Source organism: Nematolebias whitei, chromosome 15, assembly GCF_014905685.2.
Source record: "Nematolebias whitei isolate Nwh7 chromosome 15, NemWhi1, whole genome shotgun sequence".
In the NCBI taxonomy this organism is placed as follows: domain Eukaryota; kingdom Metazoa; phylum Chordata; class Actinopteri; order Cyprinodontiformes; family Rivulidae; genus Nematolebias; species Nematolebias whitei.
Window position 1 is genome coordinate 26,625,238 of NC_056512.1, and position 23,663 is coordinate 26,648,900.

Here is a 23,663-nt window from a genome sequence, read left to right on the forward strand (position 1 = left end):
CTTTCCTTCCCTCCAATGACCGGTGACATTTACATGAACACCCAACAAGCACCTTGCAAATATTGGATGCTGCGATAAGATTCATAACTGGCTGTAACTACTTTACCGTCCACCACTGCACCCTGTATTCACTGGTTAACTGGTCATTAACCTCACACAGACTTACTGGTACATTTTTATCTTTAAATCACTTCTTGGTCTGCTGCCTTCATACATCATCATGTCACTGTGTGAGTGCAGTTACAGCGTGCGCTCTCAGGACATTATTACCTGCAGTGTTCCCTCAGTGAGGGCTGAACTAGGCAAAAGGGCCTTCTCTTACTCCGCTCCTGTTTCCTGGAATACCTTGTAGAAAGATCTGAAGCTCTTGACCTCTAAATGGATGCAAACATCTGTTAAGTTCCTGGCAAAAACCAATGCAGACACGTTCCTGTTTTTAGTTTTCTACACTGCCTTATAGTCTAGCTGTTTTTTCGCTACTTTTCTTTTTGATTGCCATTTTATTTTAACTTGTTTTAGAAAAAAATGTATGCATCTCTTATGATTGTCCACTGTTGTCATCATTCTTTGTTAAAAATTCAGGTCTCTTGTAAATGATTTCTCCAGGCTTAATGGGTTTAACCTGTATAAATAAAAGTTGAATTAAATTTTCTGCATAAAGCTAAGAACTATTTGTAATTTCTGAATCATCGATCTGTTGAATAGAAGAGGATAACTTGCTGTGGCAACCCCTTATGAGGGAAGAGCCGAAAGAAAAAGAAGAATCGATGAATAAAGAAAATACTAGTGGATATTTGATTCAAAGGAAAGCAAATTTTACTTGAATGCTTTTCTAGTTTAAGACTTTAAAGCATTGCTTGTTGGTAAACGGCTGGTTAAAGGTGAAAGTTTGCGTATTTATTTTTGGTCGTCTCCTTCAAGCCTGCTTTTGTTTTGAAGGTCAATAAACCGGATGTAGACAGTTAGCATTAGCTTGCTCTACTTTTCCTCCGCCGCTTCATTTCACTCCGATTCGCAGCCCCAGCCAAGCAGAAGTGACACGGTAAGACTTCAATTCAGGGGGAAAATACCTTAGGAGACTATTTTTAATAGAGCGTTTCAACGCATCTACATTTAAACTGCTGGAAGCAAAGTTTTCTAAATTAAATTTAGAACAAAAGAGTGGAAAAACTGACGTGAATTTCCTCCAGGAACTACTTCTTTACCAAAACAGCAACTTTCAGAGGCTATTACTTTAGCTTCTTCGGCTGGCTTTAAAGTAATGTCACGGAGGCGTTCATGCTTCAAACAGTTACCTTTAAATTAATTGTAATGTCAAAAAAAGTTGTCTTCCCTGAATGAAAAGTGTAGGACTAATCAGTGGTGAATTTCCGGGTGTCGAGCTCGGTCTGACCTGCTAGTGAAAGCGGGTTAGGTAACGATAAGATCATCCTTTACCTTAACTTCACACACATTTAGTAAATAAACTGAACTATGGGAAGTTTTCTGGAGTTATTTTAATGAATCTTCTTTAAATCAGTCTGTAATCCGGGTAACGTGGTCGTCTGAGGAGCATTTTCAACCACTTCCTGGAACTTCTCTAATTTAGCTCACACCTAAAAACCAGCCTCCATTTTGCCTCTTTTAGGCTCCTTTTGTCAGCATGCATCAGTTGCTGAAACACAACAGTAGACCTTTTTATTATAATAATAAAGCAGCATGTTTTAAACTCAAATAAGCAGCACGTGGTTTATGGGAGAGATCATGCAAACTATGAATCCTCCCCTTCTTTCTGTTTTTTAAAAAAATGTTCAGGAAAAGTCTTTGTTTTTGGCCTGTTTTGTTCAAACTTTTATATTTTTGCTTTCTCTTCAGCTTGAAAATGTGCAATCTTGTAGAACCGGATGTCTCATTTAGCTTCTCCCCCACTTGGTATGAAGGAGGAAGAATTGAACAAAATAAGGGTCTTTGCAGGTCATAGTAAGGAGTACAAATGACCTAAACTTAAATTAAATGTTCTCCTAGCAGATTTGTTTTAGCTGGTTTGTACTGGCTGCAGTGAGTTTTTATAAAGTCATCCTTTCCTGTCAGCGTGCATCAATCTTTAGGCACCTCTCTGGTGAGCTGTCTTATCTCAGACAGGAATGCATGCAGGTATGATAGTCATCCATGCCTGCCCCCTTCCAGCACAGCGAAGAGCTGTTTCCTGTCAGCCTGAACATGGTCTTCCTCATCCTCCTCTTCGTTACCTCTTGAGAGGACTGAATGATAAAGCAGGAGTAAAGTCTCCCAGCTGGACTTTCTCTTCTCTTCCTGCTGCAGGGATTTATCACAGCCATTTTTTTTTTTTAAAGCGTCCAACTTGTTCTGGACTCCTTCTTGGGATATATTATTTATTGCGTCTTCATCTTTCACAAGCTTCTGTTGCTTGTTTTGTGTCCGGTCGGTCTAATCCTCGCCACAGATGCCCACGACACCGAAGCCTCCTCATTCGTCTCCATTTTGTCTTCACCTCCTCCTCCTCTTCTAATTCTGTCAAGTTCTTCAGTCTTTCATCAGCTCTGAGCCTTTGCTGCAACACTTCCCCCTCAAAGCTTTTCGTTTTGTTCTGTAGTCCCCATGTACTGGATCGGGTTTACCGGTAAAATAATCTGCTCACTCTTTTTAGCATTCGTAGCATCTTTTTAATAAAAACAGATCGACTTGGTTTAGCTTCTTTGGCTGACGTTAGGATGAGTGGAGCTGCTGCTCTGCACCGGTGTGGTTTAGCACGCTAAAGGATGTGACTCGTCGCACACATGAAAGAAGGAAGTTTACAGTAATTTCTTAACAGTCAAGATGGAGGCACAGCCCTAACCTTGATTTTCAGATTCATACCTCTTCTCGTAAGAACTCCTAATGTCATCTAAATATTTGGTTCTGTTCGTAACCGATTTCTCTAATATTTATTATAAAAATATGAAGATGTAAATGCAGTTTTAATTGCAAAAACAAGCTTGTTTTTTTTTTTTGTTTTGTTTGTTTTTTTTCTGACGAGCTTGCGTTACAGAAGCTTGACCAGAACTCGTAAGCGGAGAGGCCCTGGAGACGAGTCCGAAGGTCTCGGTCCCACTTGGCGCTGACTGAGAGGAAAGCAGCTGCAGAGCTCACCGAGGTTTCTCAGTCTCTTGGAGCGAAGCAGCAGTCCGTGAAGTTCAATATGAGCTTAGTTCCACGTTCAAGTAAATCAGGTTGTAAATTTATCAGCTGAAAGAGATGACTTCCCTTTTTTTTTTTTTTTAGTGTTTCTGTTTTAAGCCATGTTCCTAATAGTGACAAGAAGAACCTGTAGTTGAACGCAGTTAGTCCAGAGAGCTGGCGGGATGCTTTCAGCTTTTCTACTTGTATTTACTTTAGTGTTGTTGGGTTGTTCCTGGATTGATTCAGACTTTTACTGAAAGCCACAAGCATCAGTTGCTTTAGCAGTGTTGGAAAAAAATACACAAACTTCTTTGACTGGATGGAAAACTTCAGATTTACCTGAGTAACAATTTGCGTGTTATAATTAGGCATGTAATTCTTAATTACCGTATGTGTCAGACTATACGGCGCATTAAGTGAAACAGAAACGGTCAGATGAGTCAAACTTTATTCAACTCGTTCACAGGAACCACATAAAATCGGTTCGAGGTCGGTAAACACAACCAGAATTAACACACAAGGCGCACCAGATTATAATCTCCTGTCAATTTTTGAGAAAAAGGATTTTAAGTGCGTCTTATAGTCTGAAGAATACGGTAACTCAGATAACTACAAGAATTTGCAAGTAACTTTAAAAAAAAGATAGATCTTAAATTTATGGACTTTTTTTTTTGTTGCCATTTGTATTTTTATTTGAAGCAAGACTTTCTTTGTGATTTACGCTTTGTAACTACTAAGCAGAGGTGTGGGGGTGTGTTTTAGTCCAGTGGTGCTGTGAGGAGTGTATGTGAATTTCTTCGACTCTACAAATTCACACACGCTCACTTGTATAAATATAAACCCAAATGTTCTGATATAGTTAACACACACTGGCTCTGCACGTTGTCTGGTTTAATTATGGACATTACAATACGCTGTATGTTCTGGACGGACAGTATCTATAAAATAATCATGACCTAATGCTGCTGGTTGTGACGTTTTACACTCGGATATATAAAGCCTATGGTTTGTACCATATTTATATCAGAATATTAAAGTAATTTAAATATATGTAGCACTAATGAAACCAATACTTTGCATCATGTTGCAGCCGTTACTTGGTGCTGCAGTTGTGAGTTGGTCACCTTTAACAGCTGCGTGACTGGAAAGTTAAGTTTTGCTTGAATTGACCTCTTAACTTATTGCCAGAAATTCTCAAGAGTTCATAAAAAAAACTTCAGAGGAACTTTTTTTTTTTAAGGAAATGGGATAAATTCCAACATTTTCACCTGCTTTTGTTGCAGCATCAGTGATGAGCACACTTTACATGTCCTACACTGACCCTGCAGCCCCTCACAGACTCTGCACCCACCTGAAGAGGGCGGGGGCGCCGGTGTGTCCATTCAGCTCTCATTAATGCAGCCACCAAGTCAGTATGTCTGATATCTGCACTTTCTTTCAATCATTACGTTCAGGAGAATCTGTGTAAAGAACCCTGGCGTCTTTTTGATAAGTCTGTCCCTAAAGAACACACATCAGCTGAAGCTTCGGCTGCTGCCATCAGTGGCGCGAGTTAAAGTTTTTACTGCTGCTGCTTTAGTCCCAGTCAGACAAACCTTTACCCCACCACTCCCACTCCTCAGGAGAAAGCAGATCTGCGCAGGTAGAGCCGCCAAAACTTCAGCTCAGTCTCGTGAGCGCAGAGCAGATTCCCAGCAGGCTGAACAATGACAGCGCCTTTTCCACTGAAACCACAGCTCGCATTGTTTCAGCCAGAAGGAAGAGAATATCTCTGTCTGCGCGCGCTCATATCGGTTTGTTATCCGGAGCGTGTGGGCAGTGATTTGCTAAATCAGCAGTTTGATTATTAATTAGGAAGGCATGTAAGCGATGTGGTGGTTGCCAGGCGTTGCATAACGCTCTTTGGAGCGATTTATTTTTCATTTGTTGGCACTTGTTAGCCGGTTGGTGTTGAAGAACTTGTGGGGAACAAACTGATAGATCTAATCTGGACAGTCTTTGTAAATCTAGTAAGTTGCTTAATATCACTGGTCTGGTCAGTTTTTTATATTAGTTCCTGTTCCTCATTTTCTCCTTCAGGATCAGATTTTGCACACCACTGTAGTTGAAACTAAAAAATCAAGTCATCTGAAAAAGGTTTTTGGGTGCAGAGAGCACTTCCTGCCGTGTCACCACTTGGTATGCTGCAACCTGCTCCTCCACTCTCGAAGGAGGACCTGCTCCTGTTCTCCCCGCTCTGCAGCTCGCTCTGACCGGCTCTCACACATGTGACCAGTTGGAACATGCAACTGGCTGCGAAGGAATTTGTGCTTACATGGCAACGCTGAGGCCCAGTTTGGGGAAAAAAAAATACACACATACTCCGTTTCTGTACGCTTCATGCTCAAATATATGAAGGTCTGCAGCAGCAGGTCACTTTGAGTGAACCAGGTGTCGCTGGCTGTGCACAGTGTCACCAGGATTGTCTGTTTCGTGGTTTAAATGTTTGCTTTTGTCAGATTTATTTGCCTCTCTTGTGCTAATAAACAATGACTGCCACGTCAACCTCATTTGTTACTGGTTTAAATAACAGCTAAATGTAAACGATGGGACTGTTGCTCCTAAACCTTCCTCTTTCACTGTAGACCAGTTCTGCTTCCAGTTTATATCTCATTTCTCAACACCGAACGCTGGTCTCGTTTGTTTTAGTCGTGGATCCACTCGGAGCACCTTTCTGTCGGCGCTGAACGCTCGAGGCCAGAACCAGTTTGAGTGCTCCGTTTTTCAGGAAGTTGACTTCTTTCAGCATGTCATGTCAAACATCCAGACTGGAGGATCTGAGTCGCAGCGCTCGTCCTGAGCTTTTCTTAGTACAACTCTAATTTAGGAAAGAAACAAATCTGATTTGATTTGTTCTCCAGTAAAATGATCCGATCTGCAGACTGTCTGTGAGAATTAGCTCTTAGCTGTGGTGTGTTTACAGACTGCGAGGGGAAATTAAGTTTTTGATTTAGCCGTGATGCGTTCATGGACTAATAAGTCCAATTGTCACATAGGCCTGTCGCGATGAACGATAAATCAGCTCTTCACTGACCCCTCCCTTTCTCTTTAAAATCTGTTTTAACGATCCAAAATCGCATTTTTGGATCGTTAAAAGCAGCTAAGCTACGAGCTAAGCTAACAGGAGACCTCAGGGGAAAGAAACCTCCCGTTTTGTCGAAGCTCCAAAATTCACGGTTGTAACTCGTGCTTTCATCTAAAACGTTGTTTTTCTCAAATGTTATGCTAAAGAGCTCAAACCACACCGAGCGTCCGCCATTTTGAGAACCGAATAAAGCAAGGAGAGACAGCCCATGTTGCGTCAAGGGGCCTCCCTCCCTTTTCATAGAGACACGCTGCTCGCTCCCTCACTAGCCATCCTTCGGTTTAAACAGTGTTATACTGCCATCCGGTGGTCAAAAAAGGTACTACACACAAATTAACCAGCATTTCTTCTTCAATTTGACAATAATGACTAAATATTGTCAAATTTCAAACAATATTATTGTTTATCGCAATAATTTCTGAAACAATCGTCCAGCAAAATTAGTTATTGTGACAGGCCTATTGTCACAAATGTTCCTTCTCAGTCTGTTTAGACAAAGAGGATTGTTTTTTGTCTTTTTCTTTCATTATTAAACAGTGTTGTTTATGCTTCACTGTGTATAGCAGCACACTTTTTCATTCTCCTTGCACTTGTTTTTACTGCCAGGTCAAAGGTCACCGAGGTGTCACTCTGGATTTTTATTTCTGCGATTTAACACTTTCCTTCCCTGCTGTTGCAGTCTGGCACACCATGGCAGAGCAGGAGCCCACACCAGAGCAGCTGGCAGCCATCGCTGCAGCCAACGAAGAGAAGGAGCTTGCCATCAACTACAAACCTCCTGCCCAGAAGAGCTTACAGGAGATCCAGGAGCTGGACAAGGAGGACGAGAGTCTGCGGAAGTACAAGGAGGCGCTGCTGGGAAACGCTGCTGTGGTCGCAGGTTGGTGACGGCTGCCGAGTAACACTCGTAGCTCGAAATGACGAGAGAGACGCTCGCTGGTGTTGGATTCATGACGTTCTCCCCCAAACCTCTGGGTTTGTTGTATCAATAGTTTACAGCATCAGATGTTCCTTATTTGTTGTGACAACAGTTCAGGGACTTGGTCCTCACATAGTTTCCTTCTTCAGTCTCCAAAAACAAATCTTTCCACACGCTGCTTTTTCAGAACTTTTGAGAATATCCAGTCCACGTGATCACAAACCTTCAGCTGACGTGCTGCCAGGAGTCCGCCGCAGAGGCCGGCACTTTTTAACGTAAACAAAGGAGACGGGGGGGGGGGGGGGGGGGGAACTGTGATGTCACACCGTAAATCTCAAGTTTTCTCTTTACGTCAGCACTTTAGAGTTTTTAAACTCTACTGGTTCTGATGCCCTAAAGCTGAGTGTGCAGGTGGCTGAAACAACAAAACTCATTAAACGTATGCGTGAACTGTGATGTGAGGACGTTATCACTTCTTGATTGAGCACTGTTCATTATTTAGTTTGTTTTTTATTTAAGTTCACATTTTCTTACACAGATGGGAACGTTTTGCTCATCCACCTGCTGAATCAGTGGATTTAAATAAAACCCCAGTGACAATACAGCTTTAACTTGTTTTTATTGTTATTATTTTACAGATCCCAGTGCCCCAAATGTCCAGGTGACACGGATGACCCTGGTATGCGAGACGGCGCCGGGTCCTCTGGTCCTTGACCTTACTGGTGAGTTTTTTTTAACTCTGCGGAGGACAGGCACGTAGAGCTAAAAGTCCAATACAGTTCAGACGTTCTGCAGGGAGTCGTAATGTAGAGCCAACTACCTGCTGGCTCGTTAGTCCACTAATTGTTTCTGACAGGATTCTTGTGCAAGTGGGTTAATGAGTCACTTCCTGGTGGGACTCTTTGTCCCCCCTCAGTGGTCACAGTGAACTACAGCAGGTTAATTAAAGCACTGCGCCCCCTGGTGGGCGGTCGAGTTACTACCGGAAGCCTCAAACCACCGTTCAAAGCAGGACATGAAAGTCTTCACTCTGCTGCTGTCTCCTTTCAGGAGACCTGGATAACTTCAAGAAGAACCCGTTCACACTCAAGGAGGGCGTGGAATACAGAATAAAGATCAACTTCAAGGTTGGACTCACTGCTCAGTTTGTCTCGGTTCTGTAGAGTTGTCCTGTGGTTCGTGGGAAGCTCACGGCACGTGTTGGGGTTTTGCAGGTGAACAAGGAAATCGTGTCCGGTCTGAAGTACATGCAGCAAACGTTCATGAAAGGATTCAAAGGTACCACAATTTTTATTTCACTGGTTTCACTTTGCAGTTCCTCGGACGGTTTGTGACACGTCAGCTGAGGCAGAAGAATCTGTTGGCCCTCAGAGTATATGATGGGGATGACTCTCAGCTACAATCAAACTTCACCTTCATGTCTGTCAAAATAGCTGAGTTGTTACATTTGTTGATGTCCAGTCCTTACTGAGTTTTATCCGTTCAGTGGTTCATGAGGATGTTTTGCTAACAGACTCGGGCTTTATGGTTATTTACCTTTCATGTGAGAAAACCTTCAGTGTATACAACAACGTTCATGCTCAACCCAAAGGATTTAACGTTTGTCTTCGCTCTGCAGCATCCTCCTACCTTTTGTTTCCCTCAGAGCCAGTGATGGGTTAGAAAACTCTGTATGTTCCCTGCACTAGACTTCACTGAGTACGATCCCAGTTTGTGCAGACTGGGAGATGTTTTAATGTGGGAGTGGAGAGAAATGTTTAAGTCTGTAAAGCAAACATTTCTTTGAGTGTCGGGTTACACAGAGGAAGAGCCGTTCGTTGCAGACTCAGCTGATTTGTGGTGATCTAACGGACACTTTGAGGACGTCGACACTGTATCAACAGACACAACCTTTATTCTTCACTGCCTGACAATAAATCAGACTGAACTGTTTGTTTCAGGCCAGTTAGGATCCCCCCAAATTATTTCTACTTATTAAATGCCCAAATAACGACTTACAGATTTAACTTTCTTCAAAGTCACAAGTTTCTGTTCATTTTCTGTTTGTTTTGTTTTTAACTTGTGTGATTTGGATCAAACGTTTTGGTGTATTATTTAATTTAGACCCATTCCTCCTGACTGGACCAGTAGAACCGAGTCACCTCCGTCAGCTGCTGTTCTGTCGACAATTTTTCTACGAGGCTGAGATCAGAGCTTTGTGATGGCCGCTCCAAAACATTAACTTTGTTGTCCTTGAGCCACTTTGTGACTTATATGGTTGTATGCTTAGAGTCCATGTCCATGTGAAGGTCTATGGTCCAAGCTTGAACTTCCTGGCTCATGTTTCAATATTTACACATAATGTTCTTTCAGCATGATACCTTATAAACATCCCCACAACATGATGCTGCCACCTCCGTGCGTCACAGAGGAGATGTTCAAATGTAACATCGGTTAATATGGCCAAACAGCCGAATTTTAGTTTCCTCACCACAGGACATCCATCCATCATCTTTACCCACTTCTTCCTCTCTGGGTCGCTGGTGTCTATTCTCAGCAGTCACTGTGCAAGAGGCCCAGGACAGGTCCAAGTCCATCACAGGGACAACCAACCATTCACTCACTCACTCACTCACTCACACCTAGGGACAATTTAGTTACCGATCAGCCCAGCATGCGTGCTTTTGGTCTGTGTGCACCTTGTCTTTGAGGTGACGGCTATACAGCTGCACCAACGCAGGACACGTCTCCATAAAGGAGAGTGACACAAGGGGCAGGATATTTTCAAACTGTACTTTGAATCTTTGTTGCCCTCAGAGAAAAGGCTTCTTTGTCAGTGCTGGACTCGTTCCCCCGTGGATAATGACACTCTGTAAAGATGCTGCTGAAACTGCTCTTTAGCTTGTTTTGGGGGTTGAGTCCCACATTTCACATCCAAACACGTTTATCTCAGAAACACAGGGTCTGTCACCTTCAGCGGTGTGATGGCAGTACATTCCCAATATTTAGATTTGTGTATGATTATAAACATTTGAACATGGCACATTCAGGGGCAACAAGAGTTGTAGAGTTCAGCAGTTCTCTTTCTGATCTCTGGCTCTTTTTCTATGACGTGAACATCGTTCTGTGAATATTTATGAAGCATTCACTCTATTGTGATCCTTTTTTTTTTTCTTCTGTATGTTTTTCAGCATGTTTCTCGTTCCACTATTTTTATTCAATTTCAACAAATCATAAATCAAAACGTTCAGCTCGTTAAGGACAATGCTGCTATGACTTTTGGTATTGGTGCAACTTTAGCTTTTTGAAATATTTAGCCTTTTCTGCCACTTTTTTCCCCATAGAAAATGAATTGAACTCATTTTACATCCTTCAGATCTTTGGATCTGTTTACAAGCTTTTACTGCTCCTTTCACATTTTGTTCTGGTCCAGCTTCTTTCAGCTTCCTTGTGCAAATTTAAACTACTTTCAGCAGTTGTTTTTTTTCAGCTGTTTTGTGCTCCTTTCAGATTATTTCTGCTAACTGCAACCTTTTTGTGCTTCTAAATTCTTTATACTAATTTCAGCTTGTTATGCTCCTTTCAGCTTATTTATGCAAGTTTCAGTGTTTTCTATTTCAGCTATTTAGCTGTTTTATGCTAATTTTAGCTTCTTTTTTTGCTAATTTCACATTTTTTGCACTCAAACAATTTTCAACCTAATTCAGCAAAAATGTGCTCTCTTCACTTCCTTCTGGTAATTTAAGATTCTTTCTGCCTGTTTAGCTACTTTTCAGCTGTTTTATTTATTTGCTTAATTTTAACATTTTTATTGTTGTCTGTAACTGGGACCCTTTGTACATAATTTCGTGGTACATGTGGAATGACAGATTTTTTTTAAATCTAATTTCAGCTCCTTCCACTTCCTTCTGGTAGCTTAAGCATCTTTCACCTTTTTGTCTATTTTTTAGCTCATTTCATCTTTTTTTTTTTTGCCAATTTCCAAATTTTTATGCTCATTTCTGCATAAACATAATTCAACAAATGTGTTCTGCTTTCTTCTGCTAACTTGGGCTTTTAGCTAATTTCAGCTGTTTTTCAGCAAGTTCTTCAGCATTAAGCATTCACACTGCATAGTCGCAGGAAATGCAATTTCTCTGGTTTGATTCTGGGATCACAAATGGACCCAGTCAGTCCAGCTGTACCAGCAGTTGTCATGTTGTAGCCGTGCGGTCAGGTTCATTGTATGTTGAAGTTTTCTCCAACCGTGTTCCTCTGCTCCTCTAACAGTTGATAAGTCGGACTACATGGTTGGAAGCTACGGGCCACGGCCAGCCGAGGAGTACGAGTTCCTCACCACCATGGAGGAGGCGCCCAAAGGGATGCTGGCCCGCGGCACTTACAACATCAAGTCCAAGTTCACCGATGACGACAAGTACAACCACCTCTCCTGGGAGTGGAGTCTCGCCATCAAGAAAGATTGGAAGGACTGATCCCCATCATCATTCTCCTCTGCTCCCCCCATCCTTCTTTCTTCCACATCATTCCGTCATTTCTCTGAATTCTTTCATTTCTCTCCGTCCTCCAGTCACCCAACTCTGCTCTTCTTAGATTCCAATCACATCATTGTCCTCTTTTGTAAAACTCAGATTTTTTTTTTTTTTTTTTTTACACCTGCCTTTTCTGACAAGTATTAAATCCTCAAAAAGAAAAAAAAAAAAAATATATATATATATATAAATGAAGACAGCAAGCAATGTGCATAATCCAGATTTTTCAGGTTTATAAAGAAATCTATGATTTCCTGTGGTTTCCATCAGTGTTTAACGTGTCGTTTTGTGTGACCTGCCTTGAAGTGGTCTTTGAGCAATCACTGCTGGGAGTCTGACTCTTTTAAAGCAGATTCTTTGGGTCAAATTCAACTACGTAATCTTTCAAATGGTTTCGATGCGAGCACAGAGCAGGGGAAACGGTTACCTCTGACCCCCGTTTTCACTTGCAGCTGATCCTCTCCTGATCAGGGGTTCTTCCTTCCTGTTTTATTAACCGTGTGGCCTTAACAGCTGTAGAGAAACCCCAACAAGCCATTTGCCTTCAGAGTAAAAACTGAGCCTGTTTTAACCCAGTTTGTAATAAACGGACAGAGAATCAGAAGTGAGGACTGGAGTCATCTTTATTTCAGGTCTGAAAAAGCCATTACACTGACGGGTGCTCTTTAGTATTTGTCTGAGAACCTAATAAATGAACTTTGAGTCCAGTTTGTACAGATGGCTTTCAGCCAGTGTCCCGGGAGCTGTTAAACCGCTCCATATTGAAGATCATCTCTAACTGTGCCTCTACGCCCTTAAACTTAATATATCTTCAGAATCAAACAAATCTCAGTCCTCCCAACCTTTTTTATACACTCCATAAATATCTGAATGCTGTCTGGCTTCGTTCACCTCGTGTGTCATGGACTGATGGTTTGTCTGAGATGTTTAAATCGACACGTGCCGTCTGTAATAAACAGTTTACTGATCTCTTGTGTTCAAATTAAAGTCTTCAGACTGCCTGTGTCTCGTTTAGTTCATGCTTTCAAAAAGTCTTGAGTTTGTTTTACATCAGATTTAGTTTAATCACCATCTTTTCTCACTGCCGACTCCTTATTCTGGTCACAAGTTCATCATCATGTCACCTGCTGGGTGATCAGTGAAACGTCCTGAAGGCCTGTAACATTTGGCAGTTCAATATTAATTATAAGAGAAAATAATCCACTTTCTGCTCCAGTGTTTAACACTTCAACTTAAAGGGTTAGTGGGGAGTTGTGATTCAAGTGGGCTTCAGTGGAAACCTGAACGACGCCATCTTGCTCCCAAACGGAGCTCAGACTGAAGAAGAAAGGTTGAATTCTGACCCGACTGACGCGCCAACGTCTCAGCAAGAGTAAAGTGGATCGCTGCTGCTTGAAAACGAGTGCAATGTGGAAAAAAAAAAAAAGATTTAAAGTTTACACCAGTAATATTGTGATGTTCCTGCTGGAAGTCGTGTTGGATGAGACACTTTGGTCCTGGCCTCAGACCAGCTGTTGGCTCATCAGTCGGGTCAGGACCAAACGTTCTCCATCTGTTTGTTGGGAGAACGTCCAACAGAAGACGGGTGCAATTCTTCCAGAGAACCTCACTTCAGACCAGAACCTGCTTCAGCAGTTTCAGTTCACTTGTTTTTTCGGGCCTTGCTGGAGTTCACGTCCCTCTTGGTCTTCTGCAGTCGGGAAAAGATCTCCTTGAACAGCGCCTTGTACTCCGGCGTGTTCTGGCTCAGCCGTTTGTCCACTTGCTCCACCTGCCTGCTGATCCCCTCCAGGGCCTCCGGGGTGGAGGGCGTCTGGGGAGGTGTTGGCGCGCGGGCGGCGGTGGCCCCAGATGTTGACGGCTCTGCAGGAATCATGCTGTACTCCTTCATGGAGGGGTCTCTAGAGACGGGTCGGGAGGTCTGCACCCCGGCGTGGCACAGGCTCTCCTCGTGGCGCCGGCACTTCCCCAGCAGCTCCTCGTACTTCTCCAGCAGGGCGTGGTACTGCTCGTCCACCTCCCGCAGGATGGACATGCCCCGTTTGCGCGTGCCGTTGGCGTGGTTGGCATAGCTGGCCTGCCGTCTTCCTGACGGAGCAGAGATGGCGTTCAGGGCCGTGTCGCTGCAGCTTTTTCGCACCGGGCCTCCCTTCTGCCCCACTCCGCCCCCTTCTCCAGTGTTTCCTTTGTCGCCGCCGTCCTCCAGCCCCGCCCCCTCATATGGGGTGTCCATCTCAGGGCCATTACTAAGCAACGCCTCCAAACCGTCCTCCATGTCCCCGATCAGACACTTGGCCTTCCTGAGCTGCTGCATCTCCTGCAGCTCAGCCTCCAGCTCCTGGACGCGCAGCCGGCAGCCCTCTGCGCCCAGGAGGCGCTGCTCCAGACGCTCGAACTCCTGCAGCACGACGGCACACTCCCGCTCAACGCCCTCACGCCTGGACCGCTCTGAGGCTACGGTGGAGTGCAGGGACAAGACGATGTCCCTGAGGCGCTCGTTTTCCTCGTCCAGAGGCTGGGGCTCGACCAGGTCAACGCTGCCGGGGTTCGCCAGCAGGAAACCATCCTCATACCTGAGGAGAGACACAGTCAGCCCTCCGTCCCACAACCCCACCAACAAATGGACTTTCTTTAAGGACAACCAGTTCTGGACCGTCCAGTTCATCAGAAACTGATGGGAGTGCTGAAAGCTGAATGAGCTAAAACTGCAAAACACTAGCTAAAAGAATCAGTGTTGCCTAAATTCTATAATAGCTAGCTAAAGTAACAAAATTCTAGCTATAAGTAGCCAAATGCAAACTAAAAGGTTAAAAGCTACCTAAAATCCAAAATTGGCAAAACACTAAGTAAAAGTAGCAGAATAGCTAGATGCTATAAGAAGCAATATTCAAATTAAAACAACAATGGCTAAAGGCTAAAAACAGTAAGTCTGGTTAAAATCCAAAAATGGCTAAATGCAAGCTAAAAGCTCAAATTAGCCAAATGCAAGTTTAAGTGGCTAAATGTTAAAAGTAGAACAGTAGCTAAAACCAATCATAAAAAGAATAAAACAAATGAGGCGTACGGAAGTGGAGTTAAGAGAAAAATGTTTTGGAAAGGACTGAAGGAATCTGCATTTTTCTACGGAAAAGAAATTTGCAAATAAAATAAAAAAAAATTTAAGTACAAAAATCACAGCCACAGAATGAGCTGAACGTTTCAATGTAAAAGGGCACAAATTGAGAGAATGCTAACGAGCACTACTTTAAATGTCATAAATAAACAAATCAAACTTCAGCTCTGAGAGTGAAGCGTCGGGTGTTGGTCTGTTTCCAGCGGTGTGTGAGGCGGGCGGGGACCTGGGGGCCGTGCACAGCTCCTTCAGGCACGGGAACGAGTGGACGGTCTTACGACGCTCCTTTTTCTCCCTGTGGACCCTCAGCTCCTCCAGAGTCCGCAGATCCTCCACCCGAGCTGTGAGGCTGTCCACCTGACTCTGCAGAGTCTCCATGGTGCCGGTCAACCTGCATGCGCACGCACACACACACACACACACACACACACACACACACACACACACACATTTGCTCAGTGTGACATTCCCAAACAAATGTGCTGTATAAGAAGGGGGCTAAAAGGAACAGGCAGCTCCTGATGGGCAAATTTAGCCTTTTTAGCTCAGTAAAAAGATTTGTAAGAAAACTACAGTAGTCCCTCGCTGTTTCACGGTTCGACTTTTGTGGACTCGCTCTTTTGTGGTTTTTCAAAGTAAGATTGTACAAAAAAAATAAATAAATTGTACACGACTGTCAACTTTAATATTGCTCACGTGATTGGGACAGTACGGGATACAGTAAAAAGTTCAAGGGAAAAAAAACTTCGGACTGTCGCCGCCATTTTGTAGTTTTCTCCCAATAAGCCTACACTGAATCTTTTGTCAAAAAGAACTACACTACCCAGAAGCCAACAGTGCTTCTGGACACTGCTTTCTGCTCAAATGGGGGGAAAGTTTTGATCTAATCTGAAAAGTTCAGTCCTTAGTAGTAGTGACTTTGGTGCTCAGTGGAAGCAGAGTTGTACGGAACCGACCAGGAATTGGACCAGAACTACTTCCAGCCTCATCGGTCAATCTGAGAGCTGCTTGACAGCCCATGAGGCCTCTCGAGTGGGGAGGCAATGCTTGGAGGGTCCAGTGTTTTCTCCGGAGCTCACAGACTTTTTTCATCCGGATTTAGACTCAATCTGGACCATTGTGTGGTTTTGTGCTGGCTCTCTAAGTCCGGCTCTCTCTGAAAGTGTCTGGTGCTCAACAGCTGCAGAGAGCTGATCAGAACCGGACCGAGGCTGGCGAGTCCCCATATTGAATTTTTGCAATAGCTACTGTGCAGTAAATATAAGCATGTTGTTAAAATTTGTAAGTTAAAGAGTTTAGAACATTGCAAGAGTGTGGGAAGGGTTTATAAAGCCTTAAAATATATATAAATACTAAAATAAACAGTGTTACTACTCTGTGAGTTTTTCACTTATTGCGGGTGTGTCTGGAACGTAACCCTCGCAATAAACGAGGGATTACTGTAATTCACACAGGACCACAGATGTTGGAGGAAAATGTAAAAGAAAAAAGTAACCCCCCCACCCCCACCCTGATACACCCATCACTGTAGCATGTTTTCTGCTGAACTCGGCAGAAAACCGACTCTTCTTCCTCACATTTAGATGAAGAACTAAACATGGAACTGTAGCTTCATAATGGGTTTGGTAAGTCCTGCCACATATTGTTCCAGAGAAACCAGTCAGAACGCCCCTCTGGGTTAGGACAACGTTTATTTGCGAAGCTGATGTGGAATTGCGAGAAAAGATGACGCATTTTCAGTTGGGGGGGGGGGGGGGGGTCTCTGAATTCTGCGCGTTTGCGACCAGTAAGCCGCGAGGCCTCGTTTGAGTTCACGCACATCTGTATGAAAGTGTACAAGAACAAAAACTGGAGACCGGTTCGGGCGCAGCTCACACCGGCAGCGACTTGCAGCGCTGCTCTCAGCTCCGGCTCACCTGTCGATCTTCTGCTGCGAGGCCTTGCTCTCCAGCACCAGCTTCTCGTTGGTGATTTCCAGCCCTCGAGCCGTCACGTCCAGCTGCTCGTACACCTTCACGTGCTGCTCGTTCACCTCCCTCAGTGTTTCCAGCTGCTTGGACAGGTACTGCACAAAATGAGATCAGTGCTTATTTACATCCACGGCCATTTTCAACCGAGGACGCCGATTGAAAAGACAAGCACAAACTAGATTGACCTGAAAGCTGACAAAACACACGCAGCTTCATATAATCGATGAAACCAATGTGCTCAGTAAGGCAGGAGATGAGCAAAGATGATTACAATAAGTTTTTGCTCTCTTGCAGTCTACTTTACAACTGAGGAGTTTCTGGTGTCTGCAGCAAAACAGACTCCACAAAGCACACGTTTTGATCGATGCAGAGACGAGAGTCCCTCACATCAATCGCTCATCCCAAATTATAGTAAATACTAATAAAAAAAATTGAAAAATCAGGATTTGTCAAAACTATATCAAAGTAAAAATGTGTGAAAGTTAAAGATCTATTGAATGAATTGTTTCTAATAGAGAAGTGGAAAGCATAAATCATAAATGATCCCATTTGACCAAACCAGATGAAAAGTCCACGCTCCCGATGCTCAGACGGATAATAGTGTGAATATTTGTGAAGCATTCACTCTGTTGTGGTCCATTTATCTTCTGTACATTTTTCAGCATTGCAGCATCTCATCCAAAAATTTTGTGTTATATCAACAAATCACATATCAAAACATTCAGCTCTTTCAGGACAATCCTGCTACGACTATTGGTATTGGTGCAACTTTAGCTTGTTGAACCATTTAGCCTTTTCTGTCATTTTTTCTCATAGAAAATGAATTGAGCTCATTTTACATCCTTCACATCTTTAGATCTGTATACAAGCTTTTACTGCTCCTTTCACTTTTTCTTCTGCTTCAGCTTCTTTTTCATTCTTTGTGCAAGATTAAACTAACTTCAGCTAATTTCAGCTGTTTTGTGCTCCTTTTAGATTCTTTCTGCTAACTAAAACATTGTTGTGCTTCTTCTAACTTCTTTCTGCTAATTTCAGCTTGTTCTGCTCTTTTCAGCTTATTTCTGCTAGTTTCAGCATTTTCTGCTATTTCAGCTACTATTTAGCCTTTTTTATGCTAATTTTAGATTTTCAGCTAATTCCACATTTTTGCACTCATTTCAACTTTTTCAGCCTAATTTAGCAAAAATGTGATCTTTCAATTTACTTCTGGTAATTTAAGCTTCTTTTTGCTTTTTTAGCTACTTTTCAGCTGGGTTTTTTGGGGGGCCAATTTCAGTTTTTCAGATAACTTCTACTTGTGTGTGTTCATTTCTGCTTCTTTCAGCCTAATTGTGCACAATTGTGCTCTCTACTTTCATCTGCTGATTTCTACATTTTCAGCTAACTTTTTTGCCTTTTTTTTTTTACTAATTTCAGCCGTTTTCAAAAAAATTCAAGTTTTGTGTGGTAATTTCTACTACTTTCACCCTAATTAACTTATTTCTGCTAATTTCAGCTTTTTCTGCTATTTCAGCTACTATTTAGCTGTATGTGTGCTAAATTTAGCATTTCAGCTAATCCCACATTTTTAGCTCATTTCAGCTCCTTCCACTTTCTTCTAGTAGTTTAAGCTTCTTTCTGCTTTTTCTGCTTTTTTTTTTCCCTAAGTTCATCTTTTTAATCTAATTTCCTAACTACCATTTTTGCTCATTTTTGCATATTTAAACATAATTTAGCAATATTTGATAATTTCTGCTTTCTTCTGCTAACTTGGGCTTGTTCTTTCATTTCAGCATGTTTTAGCTAATTTCAGATGTTTTTCAGCAAGTTCTTTGCAGGAAGTGTAATTTTTCTAGTTAGGGTTGCATTTTTCAGGATTGCACACCTCGATCTCCTGCACCTGCTCCTCGTTGTTGATGTACATCTGCTGAAGGGAGTCCTCCAGCTCCTTGTTGCGTTCCAGGAGAGTCTTCCCGAGCTCCGCGGCCAGGTGCAGGTCTGACAGGAGCAAACAGAGGACAGGCACACGGTTTTACTGCAGCTTCTGGGACGAGTCAACTTAGACGACGCTGCTGCGCTGTGAACAGCACACGGACCGAAAACATGTTCTGTAAACTGGAAAACTTCACAAACTTGTGTCAAATTTGGATTTGATGATTCAAAACAATGTTCTTTGTTTCCAAATGTTCAACATTCAAAGTAGCATTCCTTAAAGGAACGCACAAAGAGCTCCACTGGTGCTCAGAGTATGTGTTGAGGATGACTCGCAGTTACTACCACATCGAATTTCAGCTCACAATCTACAAAACTTTATTACTAGAGTACATATCAAACTCAGGCCCGAGGGCCAAATATGGTCCAAGTAAACATCCATCTGGCCGCCAACATGATGTTTTAAATACAAGCTCTCGTTGCCTCTCTTTGTGCTTTAAACAAAACGGAGCGTAGTTTAATTGATGCAGACTTCTCAACACAGTTAGTCAACTCTGAAGCCCCCAAAAAATAAAAATAACTCTGTAACCTTTGATTTTGATGTGGAAGGAGCAACGTCAAATAAGGCTCATCAAATGCTTGTTGAGGAACTTGCAACCAAGAAAAGATGTCAAGTTTCTGTCTTGAGTATTGATAGAAATTGTCCATTGGATTGAAGCAAGCTTTTAATTTTCAGACAAATCCTTTCACATCAGCTGATATTTGACAACACAGCTTACATCATCCATCTCCTCTGGTGACGCTCACCTGAGGAGGAGGAGAATGGAGCTGGCTGTGCACCAGGAGCTCACAACACAGGAGGAGTGAAAAGGCAGAAAGAAACAGAGAACTGCTGACGTGAACGTTTTCTCATCAGAGGAGGCTGATAAGCATCAAACACATCGTTGCAATAAAACTTCAACAATGTAAATTGCTTATTTTGTGAAAACACGGTGTGAAGACAGAGCTGAATGACTTTGCTGAAATCTAAATACAAGCCGAATTTGAAGTGTTAAAAGAAGTTGCTAAACGCAGCAAAAAGCTTAGCTAAAAGTACAATAGTCCCCCCTCGCTACTTCGCTTATCGCGGACTCGCTCCATCGCGGTTTTTCAAAATAAGAGTGGACATGACACGCAGTTGGCTGATTGATGGATGAGCCGCACGATCGGCATGGAATTTTTTATTTAAAATGAATTATTTTTAATTATTTAGCACCTACTGCACATTTGTGCAGCCCATAATGCAGGATAAACTTCCTGCTGCAGCTGATCAGCTGTTCACCGTGCAGAGTGGAGAAGTGGGCGTGGCCAAGAGCGCTAGCAGGTGGCAACGAGCAGAGGAGGCAGAGAGCTGAAATCATGACATTCTGTGCTCTTTTAGAGCATTTAGAAACAATGTTTAGAATATTGCAAGAGTGTGGAAAAGGTTTAAAAATATACTAAAATAAACTAATACTACTTGTACTAATATTCCTGCTTTGCAGTTTTTCACTTATCACGGGTCTTCAGGGTACGGCTCTCCTGTGAGAAACGAGGGACTACTACTACTGTATAGCAGAAGAGAAATATAAAATGGATATTGGTGAACTATGTTATGAACTCAAGTGTTTATCCTGTTTTCTGGAGCAGCTTTATATAAGAGATGTGTGAAAGGAAGGAGGTCAAAGAGCTCTAATCTGGCTCAAAAGACTCGTTTTGTTTTTGGTGCAAATACCTCTGCCCTAAAGCTCGTAATCAGCACGCCACATGGCTTACACAGCACCTGACCTTGGTTAATTTCCAAGAGGGTGCCCCAGGGACCCTGCTTCAGTTAAGGTTGCCTGTTTTTAAAGGTGGTCCAACACCATCTAGGTCATCTAGTCTGACCTCTTTCTTGGAGCCACTTTGTCCTCAGAGACTCCCAGTCCTCGGGATCATGGGGATACTCAAACCCCTCCACCAGGTTCAGGTGGTGACTCCTTCCACTGCTCCTTCACATTCGAAGCAATCAGCTGAGGCGGTTCAGACCTCTGATCAGGATGCCTCCCTCTGGAGGGTTCCCCTGCTGGGAGGAAGAGCAGAAGGCCTGAATCGGAGCATTTCTGGATTAACTAAACATTTGCTGTCGAGTTCTCACAAACTCTGAAAGGCTGCAGGGATTTTTCAGGTTCGACAAGAATCATTAGTGTACAGCGTGCACGTCCCCGCTGCTACATTTGTCTCCTGTACTGCAGAGGGAGGAAGGGACGAGCTGTAATTTCCTGTTTCAACAAAGCAGAACTGATAACGCGTAATTAGCCTGAAGCGCAGCGTGATGATGAGCCGAGAGAGCGCCCAGCTCAGCTGTTGTTTCCGTTCCTGCGCCTGGCACGAGTTATGCAATCTCTGGAGTAGAATGGTAAAGAAGCTGCAGTGAAGAGAAAGCAAACTCAAATCCATCTCTTACTCGTGCGCCTCTCTGCTCACCGTGATGCTCCGTGGTGTGTGTGAATCAGTCCCTGGCCTCTGGAAACTGCATAGACACAAGCATGACATCACCACGCCACGCCATATGTGCAGATTTCACCCCACGGGATCATCACAGACACGTGTGGTCTCCGATTAGCTGAGTCTGACAGCACAGATGTGATGGGAGCATGCTGTGCAGAATGTAATTATGGTTCCTGAAATCTCTGACTGAGGGGGGTTTGGGAGATTAAACACAACTCAAACTGTCTGTCTTCCCCCCCACATGTGGATGCTACAATGACATGCAAAGCTGCTTTAGTTTTTCCAGGTCAGCAGGTGATGGGGTCTCCTCTGAGAAGCACTTTATCAATTTGAGGTGAGAGCAGTTTATAAATATGTGAAAAAGCAATCCATTGAGGATGTGAGCTTATCTAATGTCTGAGAGGACACACATCTTAGATGATGTCATTTATCTTTAAATAAATAAATAAATTATAAACCAGAACCTTGACAAATGCAGTGTTTTCAGTGTGCAGATGAAGCAGGAGAGCCAGGATGCAGAAGTGACTGAGCAGAGACGGTGGAAAAGCACCGATAATATGGAAATAACAGGCGGAGGCTCGGATGTTTGTATCGGCCTCACCTTGCTCCAGGTCCCGCTGGTCGTACCATGGCTCCTCCTCGTCCTCCTCCGTAACAAACTCCTCCATCCTTCCCGCACGAAGCATAGATGCTGCCTCCTCTGAACTACTTCTTCTTCTTCTTCTTCTTCTTCTTCTACCCCACCCGCGATGTGGAGGCTCGGCCCGGAAGTGACAACAAACAATAGCTGCTCCGTGTGCTTAAAGGCAAATTACTGAAACATTTAAAAAAACAAACAAAAAAAAAAAAACTCTGCGCACCTTCAGATGAAAATAGCGGCACATTAAAACGTTCAGAGCCGCAGACATGAAGTAAAACAAGCAAGAAGGCATCCGGTTTAGAAAAACATCGTTTTCTCTTCCTGCGTTTCTTAACGTGAAGAAGACTGCTGCGTTCAGGAGCACTGGGAAATACAGATACTGTTATTATTATTATTAATCATTCTTATTATTCTTATTCTTATTATTATTAAGACCTGTTTTCCGAGTATATCCAGTCTTAGATATATAAATACACAAAAACTGTTAAATAAACTAGATGAATTGTATTTTCTGCTAAGTGTTATATCCGAGCGCTGAATGACTTTGCTGAAACTTGGTGAAAAAGATTTCAAATTAAAACAAGCAAAACAGAGGGGAAAAAAATAATTGCAAAATAGTAGCTACTATTAGCTAAACAATTACTAAAGCTATGCAGCAAAAAAGATGATAAACGCTGCATGGAAAAAAATAGCTAGAATTAGCACTATAGATGTTAAATCAAAACAAATGCTAAGGCTAAATGAGCTAAACAGATGCTATATTTGGCAAAACACTAGCTAGAATTAGCAAAACCTTAGGGTGAATTAGCAAACAGTGAACCTAAAATTAGCAAAACATAAGAATTAAGCTGATGGACTTGCGACCTGTCCAGGGTGTTCTCCCCCACCTCTTGCACAGTGATAGCTGGACATGGGCACCAGTGACCCCAGAGACCCAAAAAGAAAGAAGCCGGTAAAGATAATTGATGGATGGATGGACAATTTTGCAAAATAAATGTTAAACTTACAGTTAGGAAAACATGAATTTTGATGTTTTGAACCACTTTGGATATGGCTGCCTCAGAGGAATTGACAGGGAAGAGGGTGGGCCCCAGAAACCATCTTATCATCAGCAAACTGTTTGGTTCACTGGGTGGGTGTGCTGCTTGTGGGAGTTTGCTGAAGTCCTTTGGATGAAGGACGAAATGTCTCAACAACCAAAAAAAAAAAAAGAAAACATCCAGGTGAATCCAATCAGCTATTTAGACTACAAGCATGTCTTAAAATCATAAAAACCTGGATGACCCTAAATTTTCTGCTTTTGAACACAGACAAGACTGAGGTTTTGGTGTTTGGACCTGATCATTTTAGGAATACATGTTTCAGTCTTTCACCCTCAATGGATGGGATTAATCTGGCCTACAGCTCCAGGGTTAAAAATCTTGGAGTTATTTTTGATCAGGACATGTCTTTTATCCCCCACATTAAAAACGTTAGAACCGCCCTTCCACCTGCGTAATATCTCTAAAATTAGAAACATCTTATCTAAAAATGATGCTGAAAAGCTGGTTCATGTGTTTGTCACATCTAGACTGGACTATTGCAATGGTTTGTTATCTGGGTGTCCAAATACTTTTTACACCATCTTTAATTAATCCAAAATGCTGCTGCCAGAGTCTTTACTGGGAGAGATCATATCTCTCCAGTTTTAGCTTCTCTCCATTGGCTCCCTATCAAATCCAGAACTGAATTCAAAATCTTACTTCTAATCTACAAAGCTCTCAACAACCTAGCTCCATTGTATATTACTTTTTTCATTCAACCTTTATTTCT

General features: G+C 42.7%; 2 protein-coding genes across 2 annotated transcripts; one reads left to right on the forward strand and one right to left on the reverse strand.

Annotated features, from left to right (window-relative positions):
• The first annotated feature begins 950 nt into the window (after nucleotides 1–950).
• On the forward strand, nucleotides 951–12,711 carry arhgdia (Rho GDP dissociation inhibitor (GDI) alpha). The gene is made up of 6 exons (XM_037688918.1): nucleotides 951–1,042; nucleotides 6,963–7,163; nucleotides 7,841–7,924; nucleotides 8,253–8,329; nucleotides 8,417–8,480; nucleotides 11,451–12,711. Exons 2-6 carry the CDS (start codon nucleotides 6,974–6,976, stop codon nucleotides 11,651–11,653), a joined length of 618 nt encoding a protein of 205 aa, XP_037544846.1. The 5' UTR covers nucleotides 951–1,042; nucleotides 6,963–6,973; the 3' UTR covers nucleotides 11,654–12,711.
• On the reverse strand, nucleotides 12,316–22,048 carry cdr2l (cerebellar degeneration-related protein 2-like). Its single transcript, XM_037688917.1, has 5 exons — nucleotides 21,813–22,048; nucleotides 18,657–18,769; nucleotides 16,739–16,887; nucleotides 15,049–15,213; nucleotides 12,316–14,283 (listed from the first exon to the last, which is right to left on the reverse strand). Exons 1-5 carry the CDS (start codon nucleotides 21,895–21,897, stop codon nucleotides 13,353–13,355), a joined length of 1,443 nt encoding a protein of 480 aa, XP_037544845.1. The 5' UTR covers nucleotides 21,898–22,048; the 3' UTR covers nucleotides 12,316–13,352.
• Between the last annotated feature and the right edge of the window lie 1,615 nt (nucleotides 22,049–23,663).